The 22,685-nt window shown below is 32.0% G+C and overlaps 2 protein-coding genes across 2 annotated transcripts; both read right to left on the bottom strand.

Moving 5' to 3' along the window:
* Position 1: 1 nt before the first annotated feature.
* LOC124927482 lies at positions 2-1,498 on the bottom strand. Its single transcript, XM_047467900.1, has one exon. It carries the CDS (start codon positions 1,389-1,391, stop codon positions 63-65), a length of 1,329 nt encoding a protein of 442 aa, XP_047323856.1. The 5' UTR covers positions 1,392-1,498; the 3' UTR covers positions 2-62.
* Positions 1,499-10,863: 9,365 nt separating this feature from the next.
* On the bottom strand, positions 10,864-11,587 carry LOC124927633 (vacuolar iron transporter homolog 4-like). Its single transcript, XM_047468088.1, has one exon. It carries the CDS (start codon positions 11,557-11,559, stop codon positions 10,891-10,893), a length of 669 nt encoding a protein of 222 aa, XP_047324044.1. The 5' UTR covers positions 11,560-11,587; the 3' UTR covers positions 10,864-10,890.
* Between the last annotated feature and the right edge of the window lie 11,098 nt (positions 11,588-22,685).

The following is a 22,685-nucleotide window of genomic DNA, read 5'->3' as shown; positions in this document are numbered from 1 at the left end:
ATTGGGATTTTGAAATTAAAAAAAAAAAGAGTAAAAAAGAAAAAATCAGAATCATTTCACAATCAAGGCATCAGATCTCGAGTGGGGCATAATTCTTTACGAAGCTTTTGTGAAAAAAGCATACAAGCATCCATGCTTAGATCAACGGCTGCTGATAGTGCCACGTATGCCGCTGCATCTTCCATGCAGTTGACGTGCTGCACACTAACTTCAACCGTAGTCGGCTTACCGCCCTTTTTTCCCTCCCCTTCAATACACGCTGACATCACAAACCCTCTCGCCCCGGATCCGGATCCGAATCCATTATTACCCCTCGGACTACAACCCGGCGACAACGATCTCCTCGGCGTTGAACGCCCACCACCGCCGCCGCCGGGGAATCCGAGGTCGACGATGAATTTCCCTCCTTGGCTACAACTTACTAGATTCTCAGCGATGACAATGCCGTTTGAAGAGTTGTCCGGAATAAGCTCGAACCGGCAACCGAGGAAGTCGCCGGAGCTACGTTCTCTCCAAGCCTCGAGCCGCCCCCATGGCTTCCAGGTGCCTTCTCCAGGGCGGAGGATTAGCCAGCAGCCAGGGTTGGATCGGCTTACCCATTCTGAACCGGGGGAAGCCACAAATGGAGTTGCCATTGATGCGGCAGCAACCGGCGAACCGGATAGATCGTGAACTGTGATGAACCATCCTTTTCTCTCCTTCCCTGTCTTTTCTCTATGGCTGCTGAATGATCTCAACCAGCTTCGCGAACTTCTCCAATCTGGAGGCAGAGACCTAGATCTTTGATTCCTGTCGACATAGTTTCTGAAGGTGAATTTGATTGTGAATACCGGTTGACGAATACTACCTTGGATCTGGAAAACTTGAGGACTACATTCCGGTTCGTCTTCAAACTCAAACACAAATCTCGGATCGGGTTCAGCGGTTACATTGACATGAAACTGCGACGAATCTACTTTATCTTCACCTCCAATTGAAATCCAGCCATCGTGGAAAACTAAAACCCTAGCCTCCGCGCTTGATAGATCAACAGGTACGGCGATTTTACCGATTAGTTTCCCGGAGTTAACTCCGAAATGATTTCCCCTGACGCCGGTGTAGACCGCGATTTTGAGGTAGAGTTTCCTGCCGAAGAGAGATTTACCGTTAAGTTTGATTAGATCTGACTTGTTGAGATGGAAAGTTGCTGCGAGCGACTGTGAACTTCCGCGCGGGGATTCGTTTTCCGTGTGGAGGACAGGTACGGTGACGGTTTGGCGAGGGAAGGTTTTTAGCTTGATTTCGCAGTAGCAAGGGAAGGGAGATGCATGGATGCGATTTGACCTGGAATTGATCGGGAATTTGAGAGCGAAGTTGGAGATGGTAATGCGGACGAATGGACAAGGATCCATGGCTTCTTTGAGGCAGTTATTTTGATCAGTCGTTGTGATGAATAATAGACATAGTAGAAGAAGACGTTTGAGGTTTGAAATGGTCTTCTTCTTCGTAGAGGTCTGTCATGGCTTCCACCTTCTTCTATATCTTTTACAGTAGTACAGTAATGGTGATGCTCATATCAAAATCAATCTCTCTCTTCTTTCTACTTTCCCTTTCAGTTTCTTTTCATTTACTTTTTTTTTTTTTTCTAATTTTCTTTCAACTGTTCCCGCCATCTCTATGTGAAAAATTATTATTATTTCTTTTTAATAAAAATTACTTTTATACTTGTAAAAATAATATATAACATTTTTTATTAAATGATATAAATAATTAGAGTCGATTATTGACCTGTCAATTTATTTTGTTTAAATGATTGTTAATTTTTATATATATTTAGAAATTGACTCAAAGTTCATATAAAAAACTTAGATATATTAGTTTATATGAAATTAAAAAAATGTATATAAATAATAAATAGTTTTTAAAATTATATAATTATATATATTAATATAATATTTTTTTACTAATTAATAATTTTTTTAAAATTATCAATTAAAATATATATTTTTAAATTATTTATATAATTTTAAAAACTGATTAATAAGACAATAGTTGAAAAGTTAATTAATAAAAAAATAATTAAAAACTAACTAATAAGATAATAAAATAAATTTAAATTTAATAATTAATATATTATTTGTTTTTAATTGTGATAGACTTAATAAGTATTGTATTGTTCATTTACAAGCCCACCACCTGCTCGAAGAAAGTCTTAACTGAAAATGAAAACTTCAACCTTAAATTAAAGTACCGAACAATATTAACAAAAAGCATAAACTTTAGGGCTGTTTTGATGAACTGTTTTATTTGTTTTCCTAACATTATTTTTCCTAAAATTCAAACATAATCTCATTTATCATTTCAACCGTCTAATTAATAATTTTATATATTTAAATACTAAAATTATCTTTTATTTAAGAAAAATGATATAGAGCGCGACTTAGGACAGCGAATGCTCCAGCTATGACTACGTGTCTCTCCTCTTATTAATTAATTTCTCTCTCCTCTTATTAAATAATTTCTATCATATAATTTCAGCGACTGAAACTAGCTCTACGTGGCCGGCGTACATGGTGAAATTAAAAAAGGTTTAAAGTTTAGGGTTCAGGGTTTAGAGTTTATTTAAACATATTATTAAAATATTTAATGTGAGAGTTTGTTGTAAATTTTTAAGTTATTTTATCCGTGAGAGATAATAAATATCAAAAAAATGAGTAAAATAATAATCGTGAAAATATGGATAAATGAGATAAATTAATTTGTAGAGATAAAAGAGAGAAATTATTTAATAAGAGGAGATATAAATTAATTAATAAGAGGAGAAAGTATTTGTAATGAAATTCATACGTAGACGATCGCTCCTCCCTGAGTCGCTGTCTCCCAGCAGAGATATGTATCATTCCTCTTTATTTAATTATATAAAATTAATTTATATTTAAAACTAAATGATATTTTTAACTTTTTAGCTTTAAAAACTATTTTTTTTTTTCAAATTTTATCAAATAAGAATTTTTTAAGACAAAACCCTGAAAAAAAAACCAATAACTAAAGATCAAACCAGCCACTACTCTACCTATTGTATTCTAATGAAATAAAATTGAGAAAAAAAAAATCAGAAATTGCATCAAAATTAATAAAGGAACGAGCCTATTGACATCCTTCACAAGGCCTTGTATGGATCCAACTATTCCGGTAATGGGCACAATCTGCTTCATTCCCTTTCGTGTGGAAACAATTTGACTTTTTTTATCGCGTTTACATGTTAAACGCAATAAAAATTATAATAAAATTCAATAAACCAATATTTTTATTTCACTCAGATTCATCATTCCTTACAAAAACTTGATATAACAATTCTTTATGTATATCATTGTTTTAAGGGTATATTTGATAATCATTAATATAGAATTGAGGTCTAATTTTAATTCCTAAGTTTGTAAGCATGTTAAAATTAGGAATTAAAATTTCAATGCAATTCAAATTAATGTAATTTTATAACTCTTCAACTCCACTTTTTTTAATTTAAAATTATAATTTTAATATTTATTTATTTTATGTTTTTTCAAATAAAATATCTTATTATTTTATCGTTTACAACATTATAACATGTTCAACCATTTTTTTTTGAATTTAGGATATTAAAACGTCGAACCAATAATTTTTTTTAAAATTTAGTAGGTTAACATTTGAGCCGATATATATATAATTTGAGAAGTTATCAAGTAAAACCTACCTTTAATGTTTTAATTTAGTAAATTAACATTTCGAACTAATATATATTTTCCAATTTAAAAAGTTAACTTTTGAAATGGTATTTTTTTTTTAATTAGATTTGAACTTTAAACAAAAACTCTTACCCTTAAGCTATCATGATTATATTAAATTATCATGATTATAATAAATTAATATCTTACTAATATAGATAATATATATTAAAGGGCAAATTATCTGGGCGGTCCTCTAATTACTCCGATAGCTCACTTTTAGTCCTCAAATTAATTTTTGAACCAAATCGCTCTTTCAAAATTAATTTGAAAGCTAAGAGTAATTAAAGGTCCGCTCAAAAAATTCAAGTTATATCAAAATTGATTTATTATATTATTTTCTTAAACATAAAAATTGAAATTAAGTTATAATTCTATAGTTTTTTCAAACATATGAATTGAATTATAATTTAATATTAATTATCATATAATTATAATTAAAATTTCAATATAAATTATAATTCAACTCATCCAAACATACCTTAATAGAAATCTTAAAGATTATTGTGTAACACTAATAATATTATTAAATTCTATTTAAATTTAAATTTAAATTTTGTAAATTTAATCTAACGAATACACGAACTAAGTGGTGACAAAATAATCTCAATTAAATATTTTTTCTGGCAATAAAAATTATCATTATATATGCGTTGTTAAAATTTGCCGAAAAAAAAAAAAAGATAATTAATCTCTCTATATATTAAAATACATGTAAGATCTTCATTGTATTTGTACGTATAAAGATTATATTTTATATAATTGTTAATTTAATTAAAATGAGTTTTATTTTTTTTAACATTTTTCCTTCGCCGATTGAGAAGGCGGGATTTGCCGGCTACAATTAATGCAGGTCCGGCCTCCGATCAAACAAACACGATCTGGATCTCTCCTTATTCTAGATAGATCCTAGCCAGACCCCATAAGGATATTTCAAAGCACTAATTTATTAATACTTAAATAGGCACACAAGGAAATAAAAATCATTTTTATTTAAAAATTTAAGTAATAATTCATTAAATCATATTAATGACCATGTTTGGTTTGTGTACATTTATTTTTTTAATTTATTTCATAACTATATTTTTTTTATAATATTATTGATTTAATTTAAATAAAATGAAAAAAGTTCTGAAAATATTTTTTAATTATTTATATATTAACAATTTTTTTTTGTTTATATATAAAATATATTATATATTTTTACTTTTCAAATGAAATCAATCAAACAAATTATCTAAACTTTATTCTAAACATATTTCCAAAGGAGGGGCATAAATGGATTTTGTGTCATAAGGGATTTGATTTTTATATATAAATATATATATATATATATATATATATATATATATATATATATATAAAAGTTGTTTTCTAATTAGTGTTTGAAATATTTTATTAAAAACAAATTATCAAATAACATTATGTATAAAATACACAAAAATCTCCACAATATGACATAATATTAAAAGAGTCGTGATTAGATAGAGAATGAAAGTGAAAATGATGTATTCATTGGTTGGAAAAAAATGTGAGAAGGGAAAAAGAATATTTTTTTTTATTTTTTCGATCAATAAAATTATTCTCATTCATTTTTTCAAATTTTCTCTCCATACCATTTCATATATTAAACTATTTTTTTTACTATTATATAAAATTCATTTAATCTTTCTTTATTAAGATTAATTAATTTGAGTTATATTGTTAAAACATCCTATTTATTTCAAGATTATGTTAACTCCAAAGTGAAACAACCATTTAAACACTTAAAATTCTTTTCCCTAGCATCGTTTATCTTTTGTTACAAAATAAAAAACAAAAAAAAAACATAACATATCAGGCCAAGGATGTTTGGTTTGAAGACATTGATATAAGAAAGAGATGGTTGAGGGCACACGCCAATGTTTTAAACGACCAACGAGTGAGTGAACTAGTCAAGAACTCAAATCCGTAATGCGCTTAAGGCATTGATAATCCAAATCTGTCGTGCGACGGATCATCTCGGGCAATGTTCTAATATATGGTTCTCATTTTCGAACAAAAAAGACTTTATAAAGAAGCAAGATTCCAAACTCTAGTGTGCCTGTTCCTGCGCCTGGATCCGATGCAGATGAACTTGTATTGTAAAAGGGAAGGAAATAAAATGCTCAATCTGAGTCACATGTCTCCGTATCCGCCCTGGGGTACAAAAAGGCCCTCATATCTTTGCGAGGACAGAACTTAAGATGAAATCTAAAAGCTAGGACCAAACTAAAGATTATGGATCATTATCCGCTTTTAAGTTCGACAACGGCAGAAACTGTATTGGAAACCTTGACCATAGAAAGGTATAGAATATCCAAACGAAAGTATTCTCAAGGTCTCAATGCCAGGTTGCAAGTACGAGAAATTGGCACCGCTACTGCTGAAACATGGAAGGATTGAAATCTTAGATCAAAATCAATATGCTTACTTAATTGACTATCTCTTCCTTCTTTATCGTTGCATCACAAGTTCGCACGACAAGGTGCATTGTGCACTCAAGCTAGGTATATGTACTATTAGCCTATTTCTAACTCTTCTTTTCTCCATCTGCCTATTGCCTAAGTACATGTGTGCTTATACTAACATCTTTCCTCTTACCTTTGCTTGCTGTAGGACGATTCCAGAAGTCTGAAGTAAAAGTAGCCGCCTTCAAATTTTGATTTTCGAGAACCTCTTATCTTATTAGTTAGTCTAATTCCCGGCCTAAAGAATCCGTTCTGATTTAAACCAATAGGTACATCATTACATTTGACACCTGAGGAAGGTACAACCCAACTATAAAGTACATCAGCAGCAGATGTTACAATAATATGTTAAATCAAAGAATGAAAATTTTCTGCTTTTTAAAAATATTTTAAAATAATAGAAATAATTAAATTTGATTAAGATATTATTATAGCTATCATATATTATATAAATTGAAAACTCTCTTAGTTGGCCTTTAATGTAGAGGAGGAATCAAGAAACGTTCCAGAAAAGAAGTGACTGAATTAATTCAATTAACGTTAGATTGCAAATGATTTTTTAAGATATTTTACTGTTTAAAAATTCATCTCATTAATCTATTTAATTTTAAAATCTCAACCAAATAAAAAAAATGATAAAAAAATAATTGCAAGCATTACCAGATTTTTGTCCTAGCGTTAACAACTCTGACAGTGTAACGTACAATTAAACTCTATATTTGAAAAGACTATATATATATATATATATATATATATATATATATATATATATATATATATATATATAATTATATTTGATCAAGGTTTTATTTTCATTTTTACAAAAATTAATTTTTCAATCGTTCACTTTTTATTAACCATATCACTCGTCTCATTAACTAAAACTAGCTTCTGCATTACTTCTTTCTCAAATAAAACGAGCCCAAAACCAGCAAATCTATAAAATAATGCGGATTAATGTGAGATGTATATATGTATAGATTATATAATAAGAGACAAAATAAAATTTGAAAGAAAGAGAAATTAGTAATAATAAAAGTAGAGATAAATTAGTAATTATGAAATAAAAGTTAAATTAGTAATGACAAGAGAATTTGAGATAAAAGCTAAAAAAAATAGTAATTATGAAATAAGAGTTAAATTAGTAGGATAAGAGAATTTGAGAATTATTATTATTATTATTATTATTATTATTATGTATATTATAAATATATATATATATAAATAAAAGATGAGAGAGAAAATAAAAAAAGATGTAATTAGGAAGGTAAATTAATATATATATATATATATATATATATATATATATATATATATATATAAATTAATATATATATATAGAGAAATGATTAGGTGAGAGAATTTGGTGAGAGAATTTGGTGAGAGAATTTGGTGAGGGAATATTCGCTGAAAAAATCAAATAATTTCTCTCTTTTCTCTGACTTTTACATTTTCGTGATGACACGTCATTCCCTCACCAAATTCCCTCATTAAATTCCCTCACTCTATCACTTCTCATATATATATATATAAGAGAAATGATTAGGTGAGGGAATTTGATGAGGGAATTTGGTGAGGGAATGATGTGGCATAATCTTATTCGCTGAAAAAATCAAATAATTTCTCTCTTTTCTCTCTTTCCTCTCACTTTTATATTTTTCAACCTTAATGAAGGTAATGCCACGTCATTCCCTCACCAAATTCCCTCACTAAATTCCCTCACTCTATCACTCCTCTATATATAAATAAGAGATGAGAGAGAAAATAAAATAAAAATTAATTAGGAAGGTAATTAATATATATATGAGTAATGATAGGGAACGCGAATTTAGGCCGCGAAAGTTCGCGAAAATAGAATATTTCCTTTTAATTACCGAATATTCTCTCTTCTTTAATTACCGAATATTCTCTATTCTTATTAATTAATTTCCAACTCTATCTCTACTAACTAATTTATCCCTATTCTAGCGATTAATTATGTCACTCATTTCTTTAATATTTATTATCTCTCATTTAACTTTAACTTTAACTGGTAAATAAAATATAATATGTTATATTTATTAATTATTTTTTCCGCTAAACCCTAATCTCTAACTCTTAAACCCTAAATTATAAACCATAAATCATAAACCCTAATTTCTAACTTTTAAACCCTAAATCCTAAATCATAAATCCTAAACTTTAAATCATAAACCCTAAATTCTAAATCCTAAATCCTAAACTCTAAACTCTAAATCCTAAACCCTAAACTCTCTTTTTATTTATTCTTTATGCCTTCTTTTTTTTCTTTTTCTTATTTTTTCTATTAACTTATTAATATTTTTTTAGTTTTATTACTTATAAATGTTTATCTAATATTTCTATTCTCACGATTAATTATTTTTTAATTAATTAATTTTTTTGATAAATTCAAAATTCAACTAAATAAAAATAAAAATAAGAGATATTATTTAGAGTTTAAAATTTAGGGTTTAGAGTTTATGATTTAAATAAATTAAGTAGAGATGAGAGAGATAAATTAATTAATTAGTAAGAGAGAAAGAGAGATAAATTAATTAATTCATAGAGACATATAGATAAATTAATTAATAAGAAGAGGGAGAAATTAATTAATAAGAGGAGAGAATATTCCGTATTTTAAAGGAATATTCTATTTTCGCGGACTTTCGCGGCTCTAGATTCGCGTTCCATATCATTACTCTCTCTATATATATATAAATTTTAGGTGCGAGATGTTATTTGTTTTAAAATATTTATTTTTTAAATAAATTAAAATATATATAATTTTTTATTTTATTAAAAAAATATAAAATTTATTTGTGTGATAATATAAAAAAATTATAGATAAATGAGAATTATATTATAAATATTTTTATATAAAAATAAATAGATATTTAATATAAAATATAAAATTATTATATATATATAAAAGATGAGAGAGAAAATAAAAAAAATATAATTAGGAAGGTAAATTAATATATATATATATATATATATATATATATATATATATATATATATATATATATATATATATATATATATATATATATATATATATATATATATATATATATATATATATATTAATTAGGTGAGAGATGTTATTTTTTATAAAATATTTAATTTTTGAATAAATTAAAAATTATATAATCTTTTATTTTATTATTTATATATATATATATATATATATATATATATATATATATATATATATATATATATAAAAGAAAGATAAGAAAGAAAATAAAATAAAAATTAATTAGGAAGGTAAATTAATATATATATATATATATAAATTTTAGGTGAGAGATGTTATTTGTTTTTAAAATATTTATTTTTTAAATAAATTAAAATATATATAATTTTTATTTTATTAAAAAAAGTATAAAATTTATTTGTGTGATAATATGAAAAAAATTGTATTTATATAAAATTATAGATAAATTAGAATTATACTATAAATATTTTTACATAAAATAAATAGATATTTAATATAAAATATAAAATTATTAATAAGGTAATATATATTTTATATAATTTGTGTGAAAAAATATATATTATACGAGAGATAAAATAAAATAAAAACAAAATAAGAAAGATAAATTATTAATTATTGTAGGAGAGATAAATTAGTATTTATGTATATGTAATTATGATAGAAGAGAGAATATGTAGAAACTCAAATGAATATGGTAAGAGCGTGAATATCACCATACTTTTTTTTTATTAAGCATCATAATATAATATATATATATAGATATTAAAATATCATATATTTTATATTATTATTTTAAATTTTATTTTTATATATTAATACATTTTAAATATATATTTTTAAAATAATCATTATCGCTTTAAAATCATCTCCCATCATTCAATTTTTCTCTATTAATTTTTATAAAACTTATTGAACAAGGCCTAAGAAATGTTAAACAAGCAAGAGAAAAATTTATTTCAGAAAAATAAATACCTGACAAGACAAAAGAAAACTAAAATGAAGGAAACCAAATAAAAATGACAGACTGGAAAACCACGGTTTTAGGTCTTTGTTTAATCTTTGTTTATTGGGATAAATCAAAGTTTTATCTCAAAATTTAACTCAATCATTCTATCACTTATTTATCAATTATTTTATTAATTTAAATATTAAAATTAACCTTACTTAATTATTATTATTTTTTTTTAATTTTTTTTGAGAAAAAACCAAATAAAACCTAAAAACACAATTCCTCAAAAAAGAGCGCATAGTGTCAAGTTAAGCACGATCCACATTCTACCCGCTAAGACAATTGGTTTGTTGTGAGTTTTGTTCTCGAACACACTAGTCAGAATAAAATACATTTTTGCCACAATTGGGAAAATTAGCATAAGAAGTTATGATTTGTTGTAGAAATAAAACACAATCTTGATCAATCAAATTCTCTTAATTGTGAAACCAAATTAAAGGCCACCCCAAGAGATCTAAAATTACATGTATACACAATATATGGGCAACACATCATCACTATTAATGAAACATTTATAACACGCATTTATATATTAGTAGATATTTATAAATCGATCTTTGGATTTGTTATTCATTTTATACATAATCCATACTTGAATAGAAAAAGAAAAAAAGAAACTTGCTCCCTTCTGTTTTTTTGTTTCAATAATTAACCCAATACTGAACTTGAACCAATAAGTTTTGTAAAGCCAAAGGTTATAGCCATAGCCACCCACCCGCCAACCGTAACCCTAACCGTAGCCCTCACCCACGGCGCTCTACCCAGAGCAGCCCCGACCCACCCAAAGACTAGCAAAGCCGCGGTAACCGCCGCCAGCACCACCCAGACCCTCAACTTATAGTCTTTTATAAATGAAGCTGCCAAGAGAGGTACGATCGCCCCAAAGGAAAACGCGAGAGCAGATGCAGCCGCTGCCTGTACCGGATTAGGAAGAGTCTCCTTCTGATCTTGGTCTTGTTTTATGTTGTTGTTAATATTGTTTTGTCTCTTCATCTGAGCGAGATGAATGTCGAGTTGAGAGTAAACAGATACGAACTCTCCTATCGCCATGCTGCAGGCTCCAGCCACAAGGCCTGCGAATCCTGTGAGGATCATGGATTTGATGTCTGGTTTGACTGCACCCACACCCATCATTAATGATGCGGTCGAGACTAATCCATCGTTGGCTCCTAGCACGGCGGCACGTAGCCATTGAGCCCGTTTGGAATAGTCGAACAACTCTTCATGATTTTCTTCTTCTAATTGGCTGCCGATCCTCTCGACGTCTTGATTGGGGGCAGAAGTGTTAACATGAGAGGCTATTTGTTTGGAAGCCATGGATGGATAATTATATGAAGAAATTAAAGTGAGTAATGGGCTTGCACATGCCTTTAGTTTTTAACCAGTATTTTATTTATAGGCTGAGAAAAAGGTCAATTAATTATTTATTGCATGCTATTAAGAATATAGAGATTGATGGACTTGCCTAATCAGAACTGCATTTAGTGATATTATGATATCATTCATACTTTGATCTCCCACCTTTTTTAAATTTTTTTTTTTTTTTTTTTTTTTTTTGCACAATTAGAATCCCATATCAGAAAATGATGGGAGTGAAAGAAGTTTCTTAGTATATAAAAAAAATTATATTCACAAATAGAATAAATACCACATCGGAAGATGATGGGAGTTGGGGAAGTTTCTTAGTGTATAAAAGAAACTCTCCCTCTTTGGTTTATTGCACAAAAATTTGTATCTCTTCTTCTTTATTAATTGATAATCTTAGTGCTCGGAAACGTAGGCAACATTTTGGCCCCCGTTATCAAATTCTGTTAGTGTTCTTTCAGTTTGTTTTTCTTCTTTTGTGGTTCTGTCAGTGTTTTTCCCAACAATTGGTATCAGAGCCGAAGGTTCGTCCTTGGCATGGTGGAGTCTTCAAAAGGGACGTCAACTCCTTCGTCATCCTGGACGAGGACACCGATGTCGAATTTGAAGTTTGCGGTAAAAATCTTTGATGGAACTGAGCATTTTGGCATGTGGCAAGGTGATGTTCTTGATTGTCTTTTTCAGTAGGGTCTAGATGTTGCTATTGAGGTCGGAAAGCCATATGGTATAAAAGAAAAAGAGTGGAGTATCATGAATCGGTTGCGTGCGGAACAATTCGATCGTGTCTGTCCAGAGAGCAGAAGTATGCTGTGAAGAATGAAACTTCTACACAGAAACTGTGGCAAAAATTGGAGGATAAATTTCTGAAGATGAGTGGTCAGAATAAGCTCCTTATGAAGAAGCGACTGTTCCGGTTTGATTACCAATTAGGTACTACTATGAATGAGCATATAACTAAGTTTAATGAATTAATAGCAGATCTGTTAAACTTTGACGTTAAGTTTGAGGATGAAGATCTTGCGTTGATGTTGCTATCGTCCCTTCCTGATTAATTTGAACACTTAGAAACAACGTTACTTCATGGGAAGGGAAATGTTTCTCTTGATGTTGTAAGTTCTGCTTTATATAGTCATGAATTGAGAAAGCATGATAAAAGAAAAAATAAAGTAGGTACAGCAGATGAAGCATTGATGGTCAGGGGTCGTTAGCAGAGCAAATCTAAAGGGAAAGGAAGAAAATCTGAAAGTAGAGTTGACAAAGATGAATGTGCTTTCTGTCGTGAGAAAGGACATTGGAAGATTAACTGCCCAAAGTTGAAGAAGAAGAGAAAGATTCTGAAGATGCGAATGTTGCAGAAAATAAAGGTGATGCAGATTCAGAATACTCTTTATCGATGTCACACACAATATCACATCCTGATGCGTGGATATTTGACTCAGCCTGCACTTATCATATGACACTAGTTCGAAAGTGGTTTTGACTTTAAGGAGCTAGATGGTGGAGTTGTTTACATGGGAGATGATAATACATGTAAAATAAAGGGGATATGTTCAATCAAGATGAGAAATGATAACGGATCCACCAGAATTATTAAAGATGTTCGGTACATACCGAATATAAAAAAGAATCTCATTTTTTGGGGGCCTTGGAGTCGAAAGGCCTACATGTGAAATTGGAAAATGGAGTTCTTAGGGTAATATCTGGAGCGCTAGTGATGTTGAAAGCTATCAGAAAGAGTAATAATTTATATTACTAACAAGGTAGTACAGTTAATGGGACATCATGTGTATAAACTTACAGGAGCAGTAAGGAATTCGAGGCAACAAAGCTATGGCATATGCGATTGGGGCATGCTGGTGAGAAATCTATGCAAACTCTTGTCAAGCAAGGATTGTTGAAAGGTACAAAAGTTTGTAAGTTAGATTTTTGTGAACATTGTATTCTGGAAAAACAAATGCGAGTAAAATTTGGCACTGCTATCCATAACACCAAGGGTATTTTGGATTATGTGCACTCAGATGTCTGGGGACCTGCCAAGACTCCTTCTTTTGGAGGTAGACAATATTTTGTTACTTTTATTGATGTTTTTTCCAGAAGAGTATAGGTGTTTACTATGAAGAATAAAGGTGAAATATTTGAGATTTTTCTTAAATGGAAAACTCAAGTTGAAGACGAGACAGGAAGAAAGATCAAAATTCTCCGGACTGATAACGGTGGAGAATACAAGAATGATCCATTCCAGAAGTTATGCCAAGAATGTGGCATAGTTCGACACTTCACAGTCAGTAAAACACCACAACAGAATGGAGTATCGGAACGTATGAACATGACATTGGTGGAGAAAGTTCGATGTATGTTGTCTAATGCTGGGTTAGATAGGAAATTTTGGGCAGAAGCTGTGTCATACGCTCAACATTTGGTAAATCACCTACCATCATCTGCACTTGATGGCAAGACTCCATTAGAGGTATGGTCTGGAAACCTGCAACTGATTATGATTCTTTGCATATTTTTGGTTCTACATTATATTATCATGGAGTTGAATCAAATTTGGATCAACGAGGAAAGAAGACTCTTTTTATGGGATTTACTACAGGAGTTAAAGGGTATCACCTCTGGTGTTTGGATGCAAAGAAAACCATTATCAGTAGAGATGTTACTTTTGATGATTATTCAATGTTGAATAAGGTAACACAAGACAAGATTGATTGTACTCCGCAACAGGTGGAGTTTGAGCAGATAAAGATAAGCCCAACTATAAATGACTCTCCGACGACAGACGAAGAGTTAAATGAAGAAGAGGTTCTGACCTAAGAACCTTCAGAACAACGTGAATCAATTGCTGTAAACAGGCCAAGACGAGTTATTCAAAAACCAGGTCGGTTTGTTGACATGGCGGCCTATGCACTTCTAGTCGTAGATGATGCTCTATCCACTTTTTCAGATGTCAGTCGAAGTACTGGAGATGAAAAAAGAAGAGGTGTTATGGAAGATGAGATGCAATCTATTCAGAAGAATGAGACATGCAAGTTGACGCATCTACGAAAAGGGAAGAAGGCTATTGGTGGTAAATGGATCTTTGCTAAGAAAGAAGGATTTTTTGAAAAATTTGACGTTCGTTACAAGGAAAAATTTGTAGCTAAAGACTACGCTCAGAAGGAAGGAGGTGATTATAATGAGGTACTTTCTCCTATTGTTAAACACTCTTCCATTGGAATTTTGTTGGCTTTGGTAGCGCAGATGAATTTGAAGCTAGCTCAACCAGATGTGAAGACCGCAGACATACACGGTCATTTGAACGAGGAAATCTACATTTATCAACCAGATGGATTCAATGTTGCTGATAAAGAAAATTGGGTTTGCAAGTTGAACAGATCATTGTACAAGTTGAATCAATCGTCGAGACAATGGTACAAGCAAATTGACAAGTTTATGATGGAGCACAAGTACACAAGAAGCAGATTCAGTTCTCGTGTGTATTTGCACAAATTGCAAGATGAGTCTTACATCTATCTACTCTTGTACGTTGATAATATTTTGATAGCATTAAAGAGCCAATATGAAGTTGACAAATTGAAGGCTCAATTGGGTAAAGAGTTTGAGATGAAAGACATGGGGAAAACCAAATCTAATTGTTTAGATTTGGTAAACATCTTCCGCGTTTGAGTCGGCGCTGAAGAGCGCCAATTGGAAGCACTGAAGGTTTATTTTTTAATATTGAAGATTAGTATTTGGATATTGTGCCAAGGTGGAGATTTGTTGTTTTTGGCACAATTAAAATCCCACATCGGAAGATGATGTGAGTGAAAGAAGTTTCTTAGTATATAAAAAAAACTATATTCACAATTAGAATAAATCCCACATCAGAAGTTGATGGGAGTTGGGGAAGTTTCTTAGTGTATAAAAGAAACTCTCCCCTCTTTGGTTTATTGAACCCAAATTTGTATATATTCTTCTTTATTAATTGATAGCCTTAGTGCTTGGAGACGTAGGCAACATTTTGGCCGAACTCCGTTATCAAATTCTGTTAGTATTCTTTCAGTTTGTTTTTCTTTTTTTGTGGTTCTGTCAGGGTTTTCCAACAATTTTTTCTAACCTCCTTGTAATAGGGTAGACTGGTTACATCTCTATTTTGTTAGTATTCTTTCAGTTTGTTTTTCTTTTTTTTTGGTTCTGTCAGGGTTTTTCAACAATTTTTTCTAACCTCCTTGTAATAGGGTAGACTGGTTACATCTCTATCATTGATCACATGTTTCACCTCCTCCCTTAGTCCTCTAATTATATATTATATCTAGATACATAATTCACCATAAATAATTTCTCCTTCAAAAATTTCTTTACCTTGATCACTCCATCACTTGTTCTTTGTCTCTTCATAGATATTTTATGTTCTTGTACATTTACACCAATGAGAGTCAAATATCATACACAATTCCAATAAGACTTCCTCTAGACAACGATAAGAGTATCACATCTATATTTCTTTTAACCTAGATGGCTCATTGTTGGGAAGAGTTCCTTCCATAGCTGATTGTTGAACATGATAATTAGTAAGGGATTACCAATGGTACATTTGATTTATGTGGACAAGATCATTTCTTAGCCATCATCATATCATCCCTTGGATTTGATCATTTGTTTCTTTATTATTATTATTATTATTATTGAGGCTCATAGTTCAGTGATAACAGAGCATATGAATGGATTCGAGTCTTCACACTAAACGCAAAAACAAAACATCAAACACCTTACAAATTCAATAATGTGTCATTTGATTCAAATAATTCTAATAAACTATAACTTTTATCACGCAAGTTTTTTTTCTTCAAAACCCAGATCAAGCAGGCCTCAAGTATCTAGTTTCAAACATACAAAACTGAATAATATTAAATACCCTACACAGCTGGCGAATAAACTAGCCAAACCAATCAATCAATCAATCTTAATTGTAATAGTTAGGCTAGTATAATTCAAAGAAGTTAGGTAATTTAAATGAGTTTTGTATGGTGAGGTTGCATATATATTATATTGGATTAGAATGAATATTGCATGATATTATTATCATTAAATGACAATGTTAATTAATGAGAATGAGTGAGTGACAGTTGTTGGATGATGTGAGATTTCATTCAATTCATTTTTTTTTTAAATAAATTTTAGTTGATTTGACTGTCATATCAAATTAGATGCCAACGTTTTTAATTTTCACATTTAAACATCCTAAAATTTATTTAACAACTCATTCACACATAAACATAGTTAAATGTTAAATATATTTTAATGATTAAAAGAATTCAAATCACAAAATAGAAATTGCAAGCATATATATAATATAAAATGTGAAATAGATGTGATGTGATGATAGATAACACAAATCAAATAAGGGGATAGAGATATTGAAAAAATCAAACATTTAATAAAAACCATAATATATAATAGATACAAACAATTGATACATAATGGATACAAGCTGTAACACATATTCATACAAATATCTTGAAATTGGGAAAGTGAAAGTCATTTGGAATTTGAAGAAGGAATTGATTGAGGTCCTAATTAACTGTAGTTTTAGTTGTTGTTGTTAAACATAGATTTGAAAAGCAAGAAAGAATATATTTTAGTATAAAAGGAAAAAGTAAACATCAGTACATGAATCCCACAATCATCAATCAAAGAATGGTGCAGGTTCCGGTGGCGGCGGTGGAATGGGTCTGAAGGGCGGCGGCGGCGGGCCAAGGCTTGCAGTGACAGTGTTCTCCGTCGGGGATTCGTTTGTAGACGAAAGCGACATGAAATCCACAGCCTCCCCAACTGCTCTTACCCAGCTTGAGCACTTCACCTCGTAACACATCTTCTTCTTTCTTTCTTTCTTTCATTCATTTCTCTTATCTCTATTAATTTATACATGTTTATCAATATTTTGGGTCAAATAATCCAGCCCAGCCCCCCCTTCATGTCATGTTTAAACAACTAGCTAATTAATACCACCGGTAATCCTTGAGTTGCGGCCACCAGATTTTTATACATTATATGTTTCTTCCTAATTGATTCCAACCCACATGATTGAGATATTATATGTTTATTCATAATTTATTGATTCCAACCGAACTATTGACTTTCTCAATTCAAATTCAACCCATTTAACAAATATTAAAATTCTCATTCAAATGACAATATTAACACAAAATAATAATAATAATAAAAACTAAATCAGTGAATAGTCAACGGCTGCACAATGGGTATCACGACAATTGCAAGATATGAGAAAGAATGATGGAGCCACGAGATGACATGTCAATTCAGAGAAAAGGGAAGAGAACATTTCGAATTTTCATGACAACGAACTGAAAGGATCCCAACCTACACAAAGGGCATTAACGCCCCCTTTCATTGGCGGTGGTGGTGGTGGTGGCGGCGGTGGCGCCGGATTGGGTCTGAACGCCGGGCCAAGACTTACATTGACAGTGTTGGCCGTCGGGGATCTTCTTATAGACGGAAGCCATGTGGAGTCCGCATCCTCCCCAGCTGCTCTTACCGCACGTAGAACACTTCACCTCGTAGCACATCTTCTTCTCTTTCTCTGTATTTATTTATTTATACAATTTTCATTCTCTGACAATATTTTAGGTCAAATAATCCATCCGACTTTTTTGGATCAAATTATGGCGTTCATCATTATATATATTAGCCCTCGCATTCGTTTATCTATGGCTTATTTGAATTTTGAGTTTAAAACAAAATGGTCAGAATAAAAAGGTGTAAATATTAAGTAATTATTATTTTTAAATTTTTAGTTAGTAATCTATATATATATATATATATATATATATATATATATATATATATATATATATATATATATATATATATATATATATATATATATATATATATATATATATATATATATATATATATATATATATATATAGAGGAATGATAGAGAGCGGGACTCGGAGAGCGATAATCTGCGACAGGTGGAATTAATAAATAAATAAATATATAATAATAATTAAAACACGTTTTTAGAATATTCTCTCCTTCTTTTATTAATTAATTTCTCTTTCCTCTTATTAAATAATTTCTCTCTCTCTATCTTTACAAATTAATTTATTTCATTTATCCATATTCTCACAATTATTATTTTACTCATTTATTTGATATTTATTATCTCTCATTCATTTGGTTAAAATAACTCAATAATTTATAACAAACTCTCACATTAAATATTTTAATAATATGTTTAAATAATTTCTAAACCTTAAACCCTAAACTCTAAACTTTAAATCATAAACCCTAAACTCTAAACCCTAAATTCTAAATACTAAATTTTAAACCCTAAACCCTAATTAATATCATTGATTAGTTGAATTATGAATTTATCTTTTTATTTTTATTTTATTTTTATGACTTTTCAATTCATTTATTTATCAAATATTTTTTATTTATTTTTTATGACCTCTTTTTTCTTTTTTTATTATTTTATAGGTTAGAAATTATTTAATAAGAAAAGAGAGAAAATAATTAATAATAGGAGAGAGAAAATAATTAATAATAGGAGAGAGAATATTCTACCTGTCAAACCACGTAGGCATCGCTCTCCCAATTGCTGTCTCAAGTCGCGCTCTCTATCATTTTTCATATATATATATATATAATGATGTTTAATTTTGAAAGTGTCCGGATTGCCGGGTCGAGAACTGTGGTTAATTTGGATATATATGTGAGAGTAATGGATACTTGGGTCGGATTGTGGGTTGACCGCCCATAAACTCAAAATAATTAAAAATAAAATTAAAAATGTTATAGGTATGATTCGAACTCACAACCTAACAAAATAAATACAACTTTTTAACCAACTAGGCTAATAACATTTTATATTTTAAATTCAACACCAAATTTCATTAACGCGAAACATTGTAACAATATAAATTCAACTTTTTAACTAACTAATATATATATATATATATGTTAGATAAAATAAGACCGGTTCAAATAAACCTAACTTAAATAAACTTTCCATGCAGGAACAAGGAACCGAACCGGAACCGGCTAAAGAAAACTAACCGGTCAAGCTACCAAACCGATCAAGAATACTTGGAACGTGACCGCACAAAGAAAGGATCGGCCAAAGCTTAAAACTGGAATCATCAAATAGCCGATCATCCAAAAGGCAGAGAAATAACCGGAAGAAGTCCGGTTACATCACTCATACCAAAAGCCTTTCGGCTAAGTCAAATGACCGACCAGTACAAGAAGACAATTCGGGTATCTGTTGAGAACGATATCAAAGGAACAGACTGAACACTTCCACATTCATGCAAGTCTGAGGAAAGACTGTAGGCTGCAGAAGACAGTACTACCGGATCTTTCTACTTCGGGATAAGACAGAAGGGAAATCTTCCAAGTACAGACAACTGTCCAACAGACAGTGCCTATATCAAGTAAAAGACAAACCCGGCAGGTTTGTCTTACTCACCGGAAGAAACAGACCTACAGGTCTGAGACAGAACACCAGGTCTGAGGTTGACCATTGAGGAAGCGACCGCAGGTCTGAACCTCTGAAACACTGAATCACTGCACCTCTGCTCAGCCAATCAGATTCAAGGAAGTGAAATATGACCGTTGGCATATTTCACCTATAAAAGGAGGCAGTTGCAGAAGAGTAAATGCGGGACATCAGTGTGATATTGAGATATTGAGAGACATACACTTGGGACAACAAGCGACATAGTGGACAAGTGAGAAACTCTAAGAACATTTATTCTACAAGTGATAAGACCGTGTTGTTCTAAGAAAGCCTAAGTGTTAGAATCAAAGTGTGTTTTACAATTTCGGTGTAAATTGTAAGAGTGTTATCGAGCAGGAAAATAAGTCTCGATCGGTTTGTACTTGTATTCCTTAGTGAATATCCTTCTCGCGGTTTCGAGAGGAAGGGGTGACGTAGGAGTTTTATCTCCGAACATCCATAAAATCTGTCTTGTTATTTACTGTCTGCCGGTTTCATTACTTGACCGATTTATACCACTATAATCGACTTAATCCTATCCAAGCCGAACTTCCAGGTTACCGAAGCCGACCCATCAAACTTCAAAACTCCATCATACAATACCGATTCTGCCTATTATACAAGCGTATCGCTTCAACCTGAAAGCAAACCTCTTCTGCGCTTGAACCTAGTTCAAGGGTTTGTGACAGGTTGTGTAGTATTGAAACCCCGGTGTTAATCTCTAACCAGATTAACCACCACCCTTCGAGTGAGAACCGCTAACCGGTCCAACCCCCGGTCCCCCAGCGACGATCTAGATCCTAAGCATTGATTTCAACTCTTGCATGGGCGAGAGGGACTGTACTACTGAGCAGAAACTCATGTATCACTCTCTCGCTGAAACCGGTCTTCAACCCTTTCTTGAAGAGGCCGGTCCTATTCTCCTAGACGATGTCAAGGCCTTCTTTCGAAGCGCCTGCATCAGGGGAAAGTATATCGTCTCTACTGTCAGAGACCATACGTTCTGGATCGATGAGGTTGAATTTGCCTCACTATTCGGTCTACCCACTGAAGGTTTCTCTGACTTTCCGACTATTCAGGACCTTGCGGGATTTGAAACCGCGCAATACCTGTCGGCCACCCCTGCTCCGGTGGAACACTTTGGGCCAAAAACACAGCTTGCTATTCACGGTCAGCTACTGCTCGAAATCGTGACCCGGTCGATTCTGTGTCAATCACCGAATTAACGGTATTCTAGGAATACATACAACCTTATGACCCACATTCTTTGCGAATCGACCATCAACTGGTCAACGGTCATATGGGAAAACCTAAAGAATATGGTACTGACCAAGAAAGGTCTCGGGTATGCACCGCATATCAGCAAGCTGATTCTTGGGTACCGACCAGAGTTCGGACCGGGCACACCGGCTTCTTCCTCAAACATCCTCGACAAGGATTCGGTAATAGACCGAATCTGTAGAATGTCTTTTCAATAGGCTGTACTTTACATTATTTCTGTATGCCTATCTCTGTACCGAATCTTATGTCGGTTTCCTTTCTCTACTACTTCTTGAATTTTAATATCATTTCAGTTTAAATGACCGGGTCTTCTTAATTCTTTGAACATTTATCTAAGTAACCGGTTAACATCTTCAAACTATAACCGCGTTCTTATCCGGTCACATAAAATCTGCTTAAAATAATCTGTTAACACTCTGATCACTCAAACTGACCGATTAGACTTAGAAACCGTTCAATGAATCGGTTTCAAAGAAAAGAGTGCGTCATCAATGACATAAGCAAAGGCTTTTGGAGGGAAATTTCCCGCCCAAAACTGCCGCCCCCTTTTTTGATTTACCGCCCATGGTTTGGCGCCCACGGTTTGCCGCCTTTTTCAATTTGGAGAGAAAATTCCCGCCCATTATTGATGGGACGGTTGGGCTTCCAAACCGCATCTATAAAAGGGACTTTCGGTCATTTTATTTCATTCTCACGCGAATCTGCTTTCTCTCTCTAAGCTCTCTCACTCTCTGAAGCGGTTATCTCTCACACTCTCAAACTCTCTAACATGGGGCGTGATTCGGCGTTGTTCAGACTCTATTCTCAGGTGGATTTCGAAGAAATCCGGCTAAAAGGTACGCCTGAGGCGAAGGAAGTTATTGACCGGGTAATCAAAACCGGTCTGGAATATTTCCTCGGCGGTCCTCATGTTATTTACAAAGATGCGGTCGAAGAGTTCTTCAAAACCGCAACCGTCGCCTACGACAAGATCACCGCGACTGTATGCGGTTCCCAAATAGAGCTCACCGAAGCATTGGTGGCCGAGAGCCTGCATCTTCCAACAACCGGCCAGGATGCAACGGCAGAAATAGAGCAGGACACCTTTGAGGCGGCTTGCCACATTCTATCGGCAACTAATGAGCCGATCAAAACATCTGGGAGCAAACAAATGTTGAAGCCGGAGTTAATCCCGGTGTGTGACATCTTCGCACGGGCGATTCTGGCGAGGGGAGGAAACCTCAGCAACCTCACAAGAGATAAAATCAAGATGCTAATCGGTCTGATGGAGGGAAGAGAGGTCAACTGG

The sequence above is a fragment of the Impatiens glandulifera genome, chromosome 2 (genome assembly GCF_907164915.1).
Source record: "Impatiens glandulifera chromosome 2, dImpGla2.1, whole genome shotgun sequence".
Taxonomy (NCBI): Eukaryota; Viridiplantae; Streptophyta; class Magnoliopsida; order Ericales; family Balsaminaceae; genus Impatiens; species Impatiens glandulifera.
The sequence above is the reverse complement of the archived record's forward strand: the minus strand, read 5'-3'. Positions and strand labels throughout refer to the sequence as shown.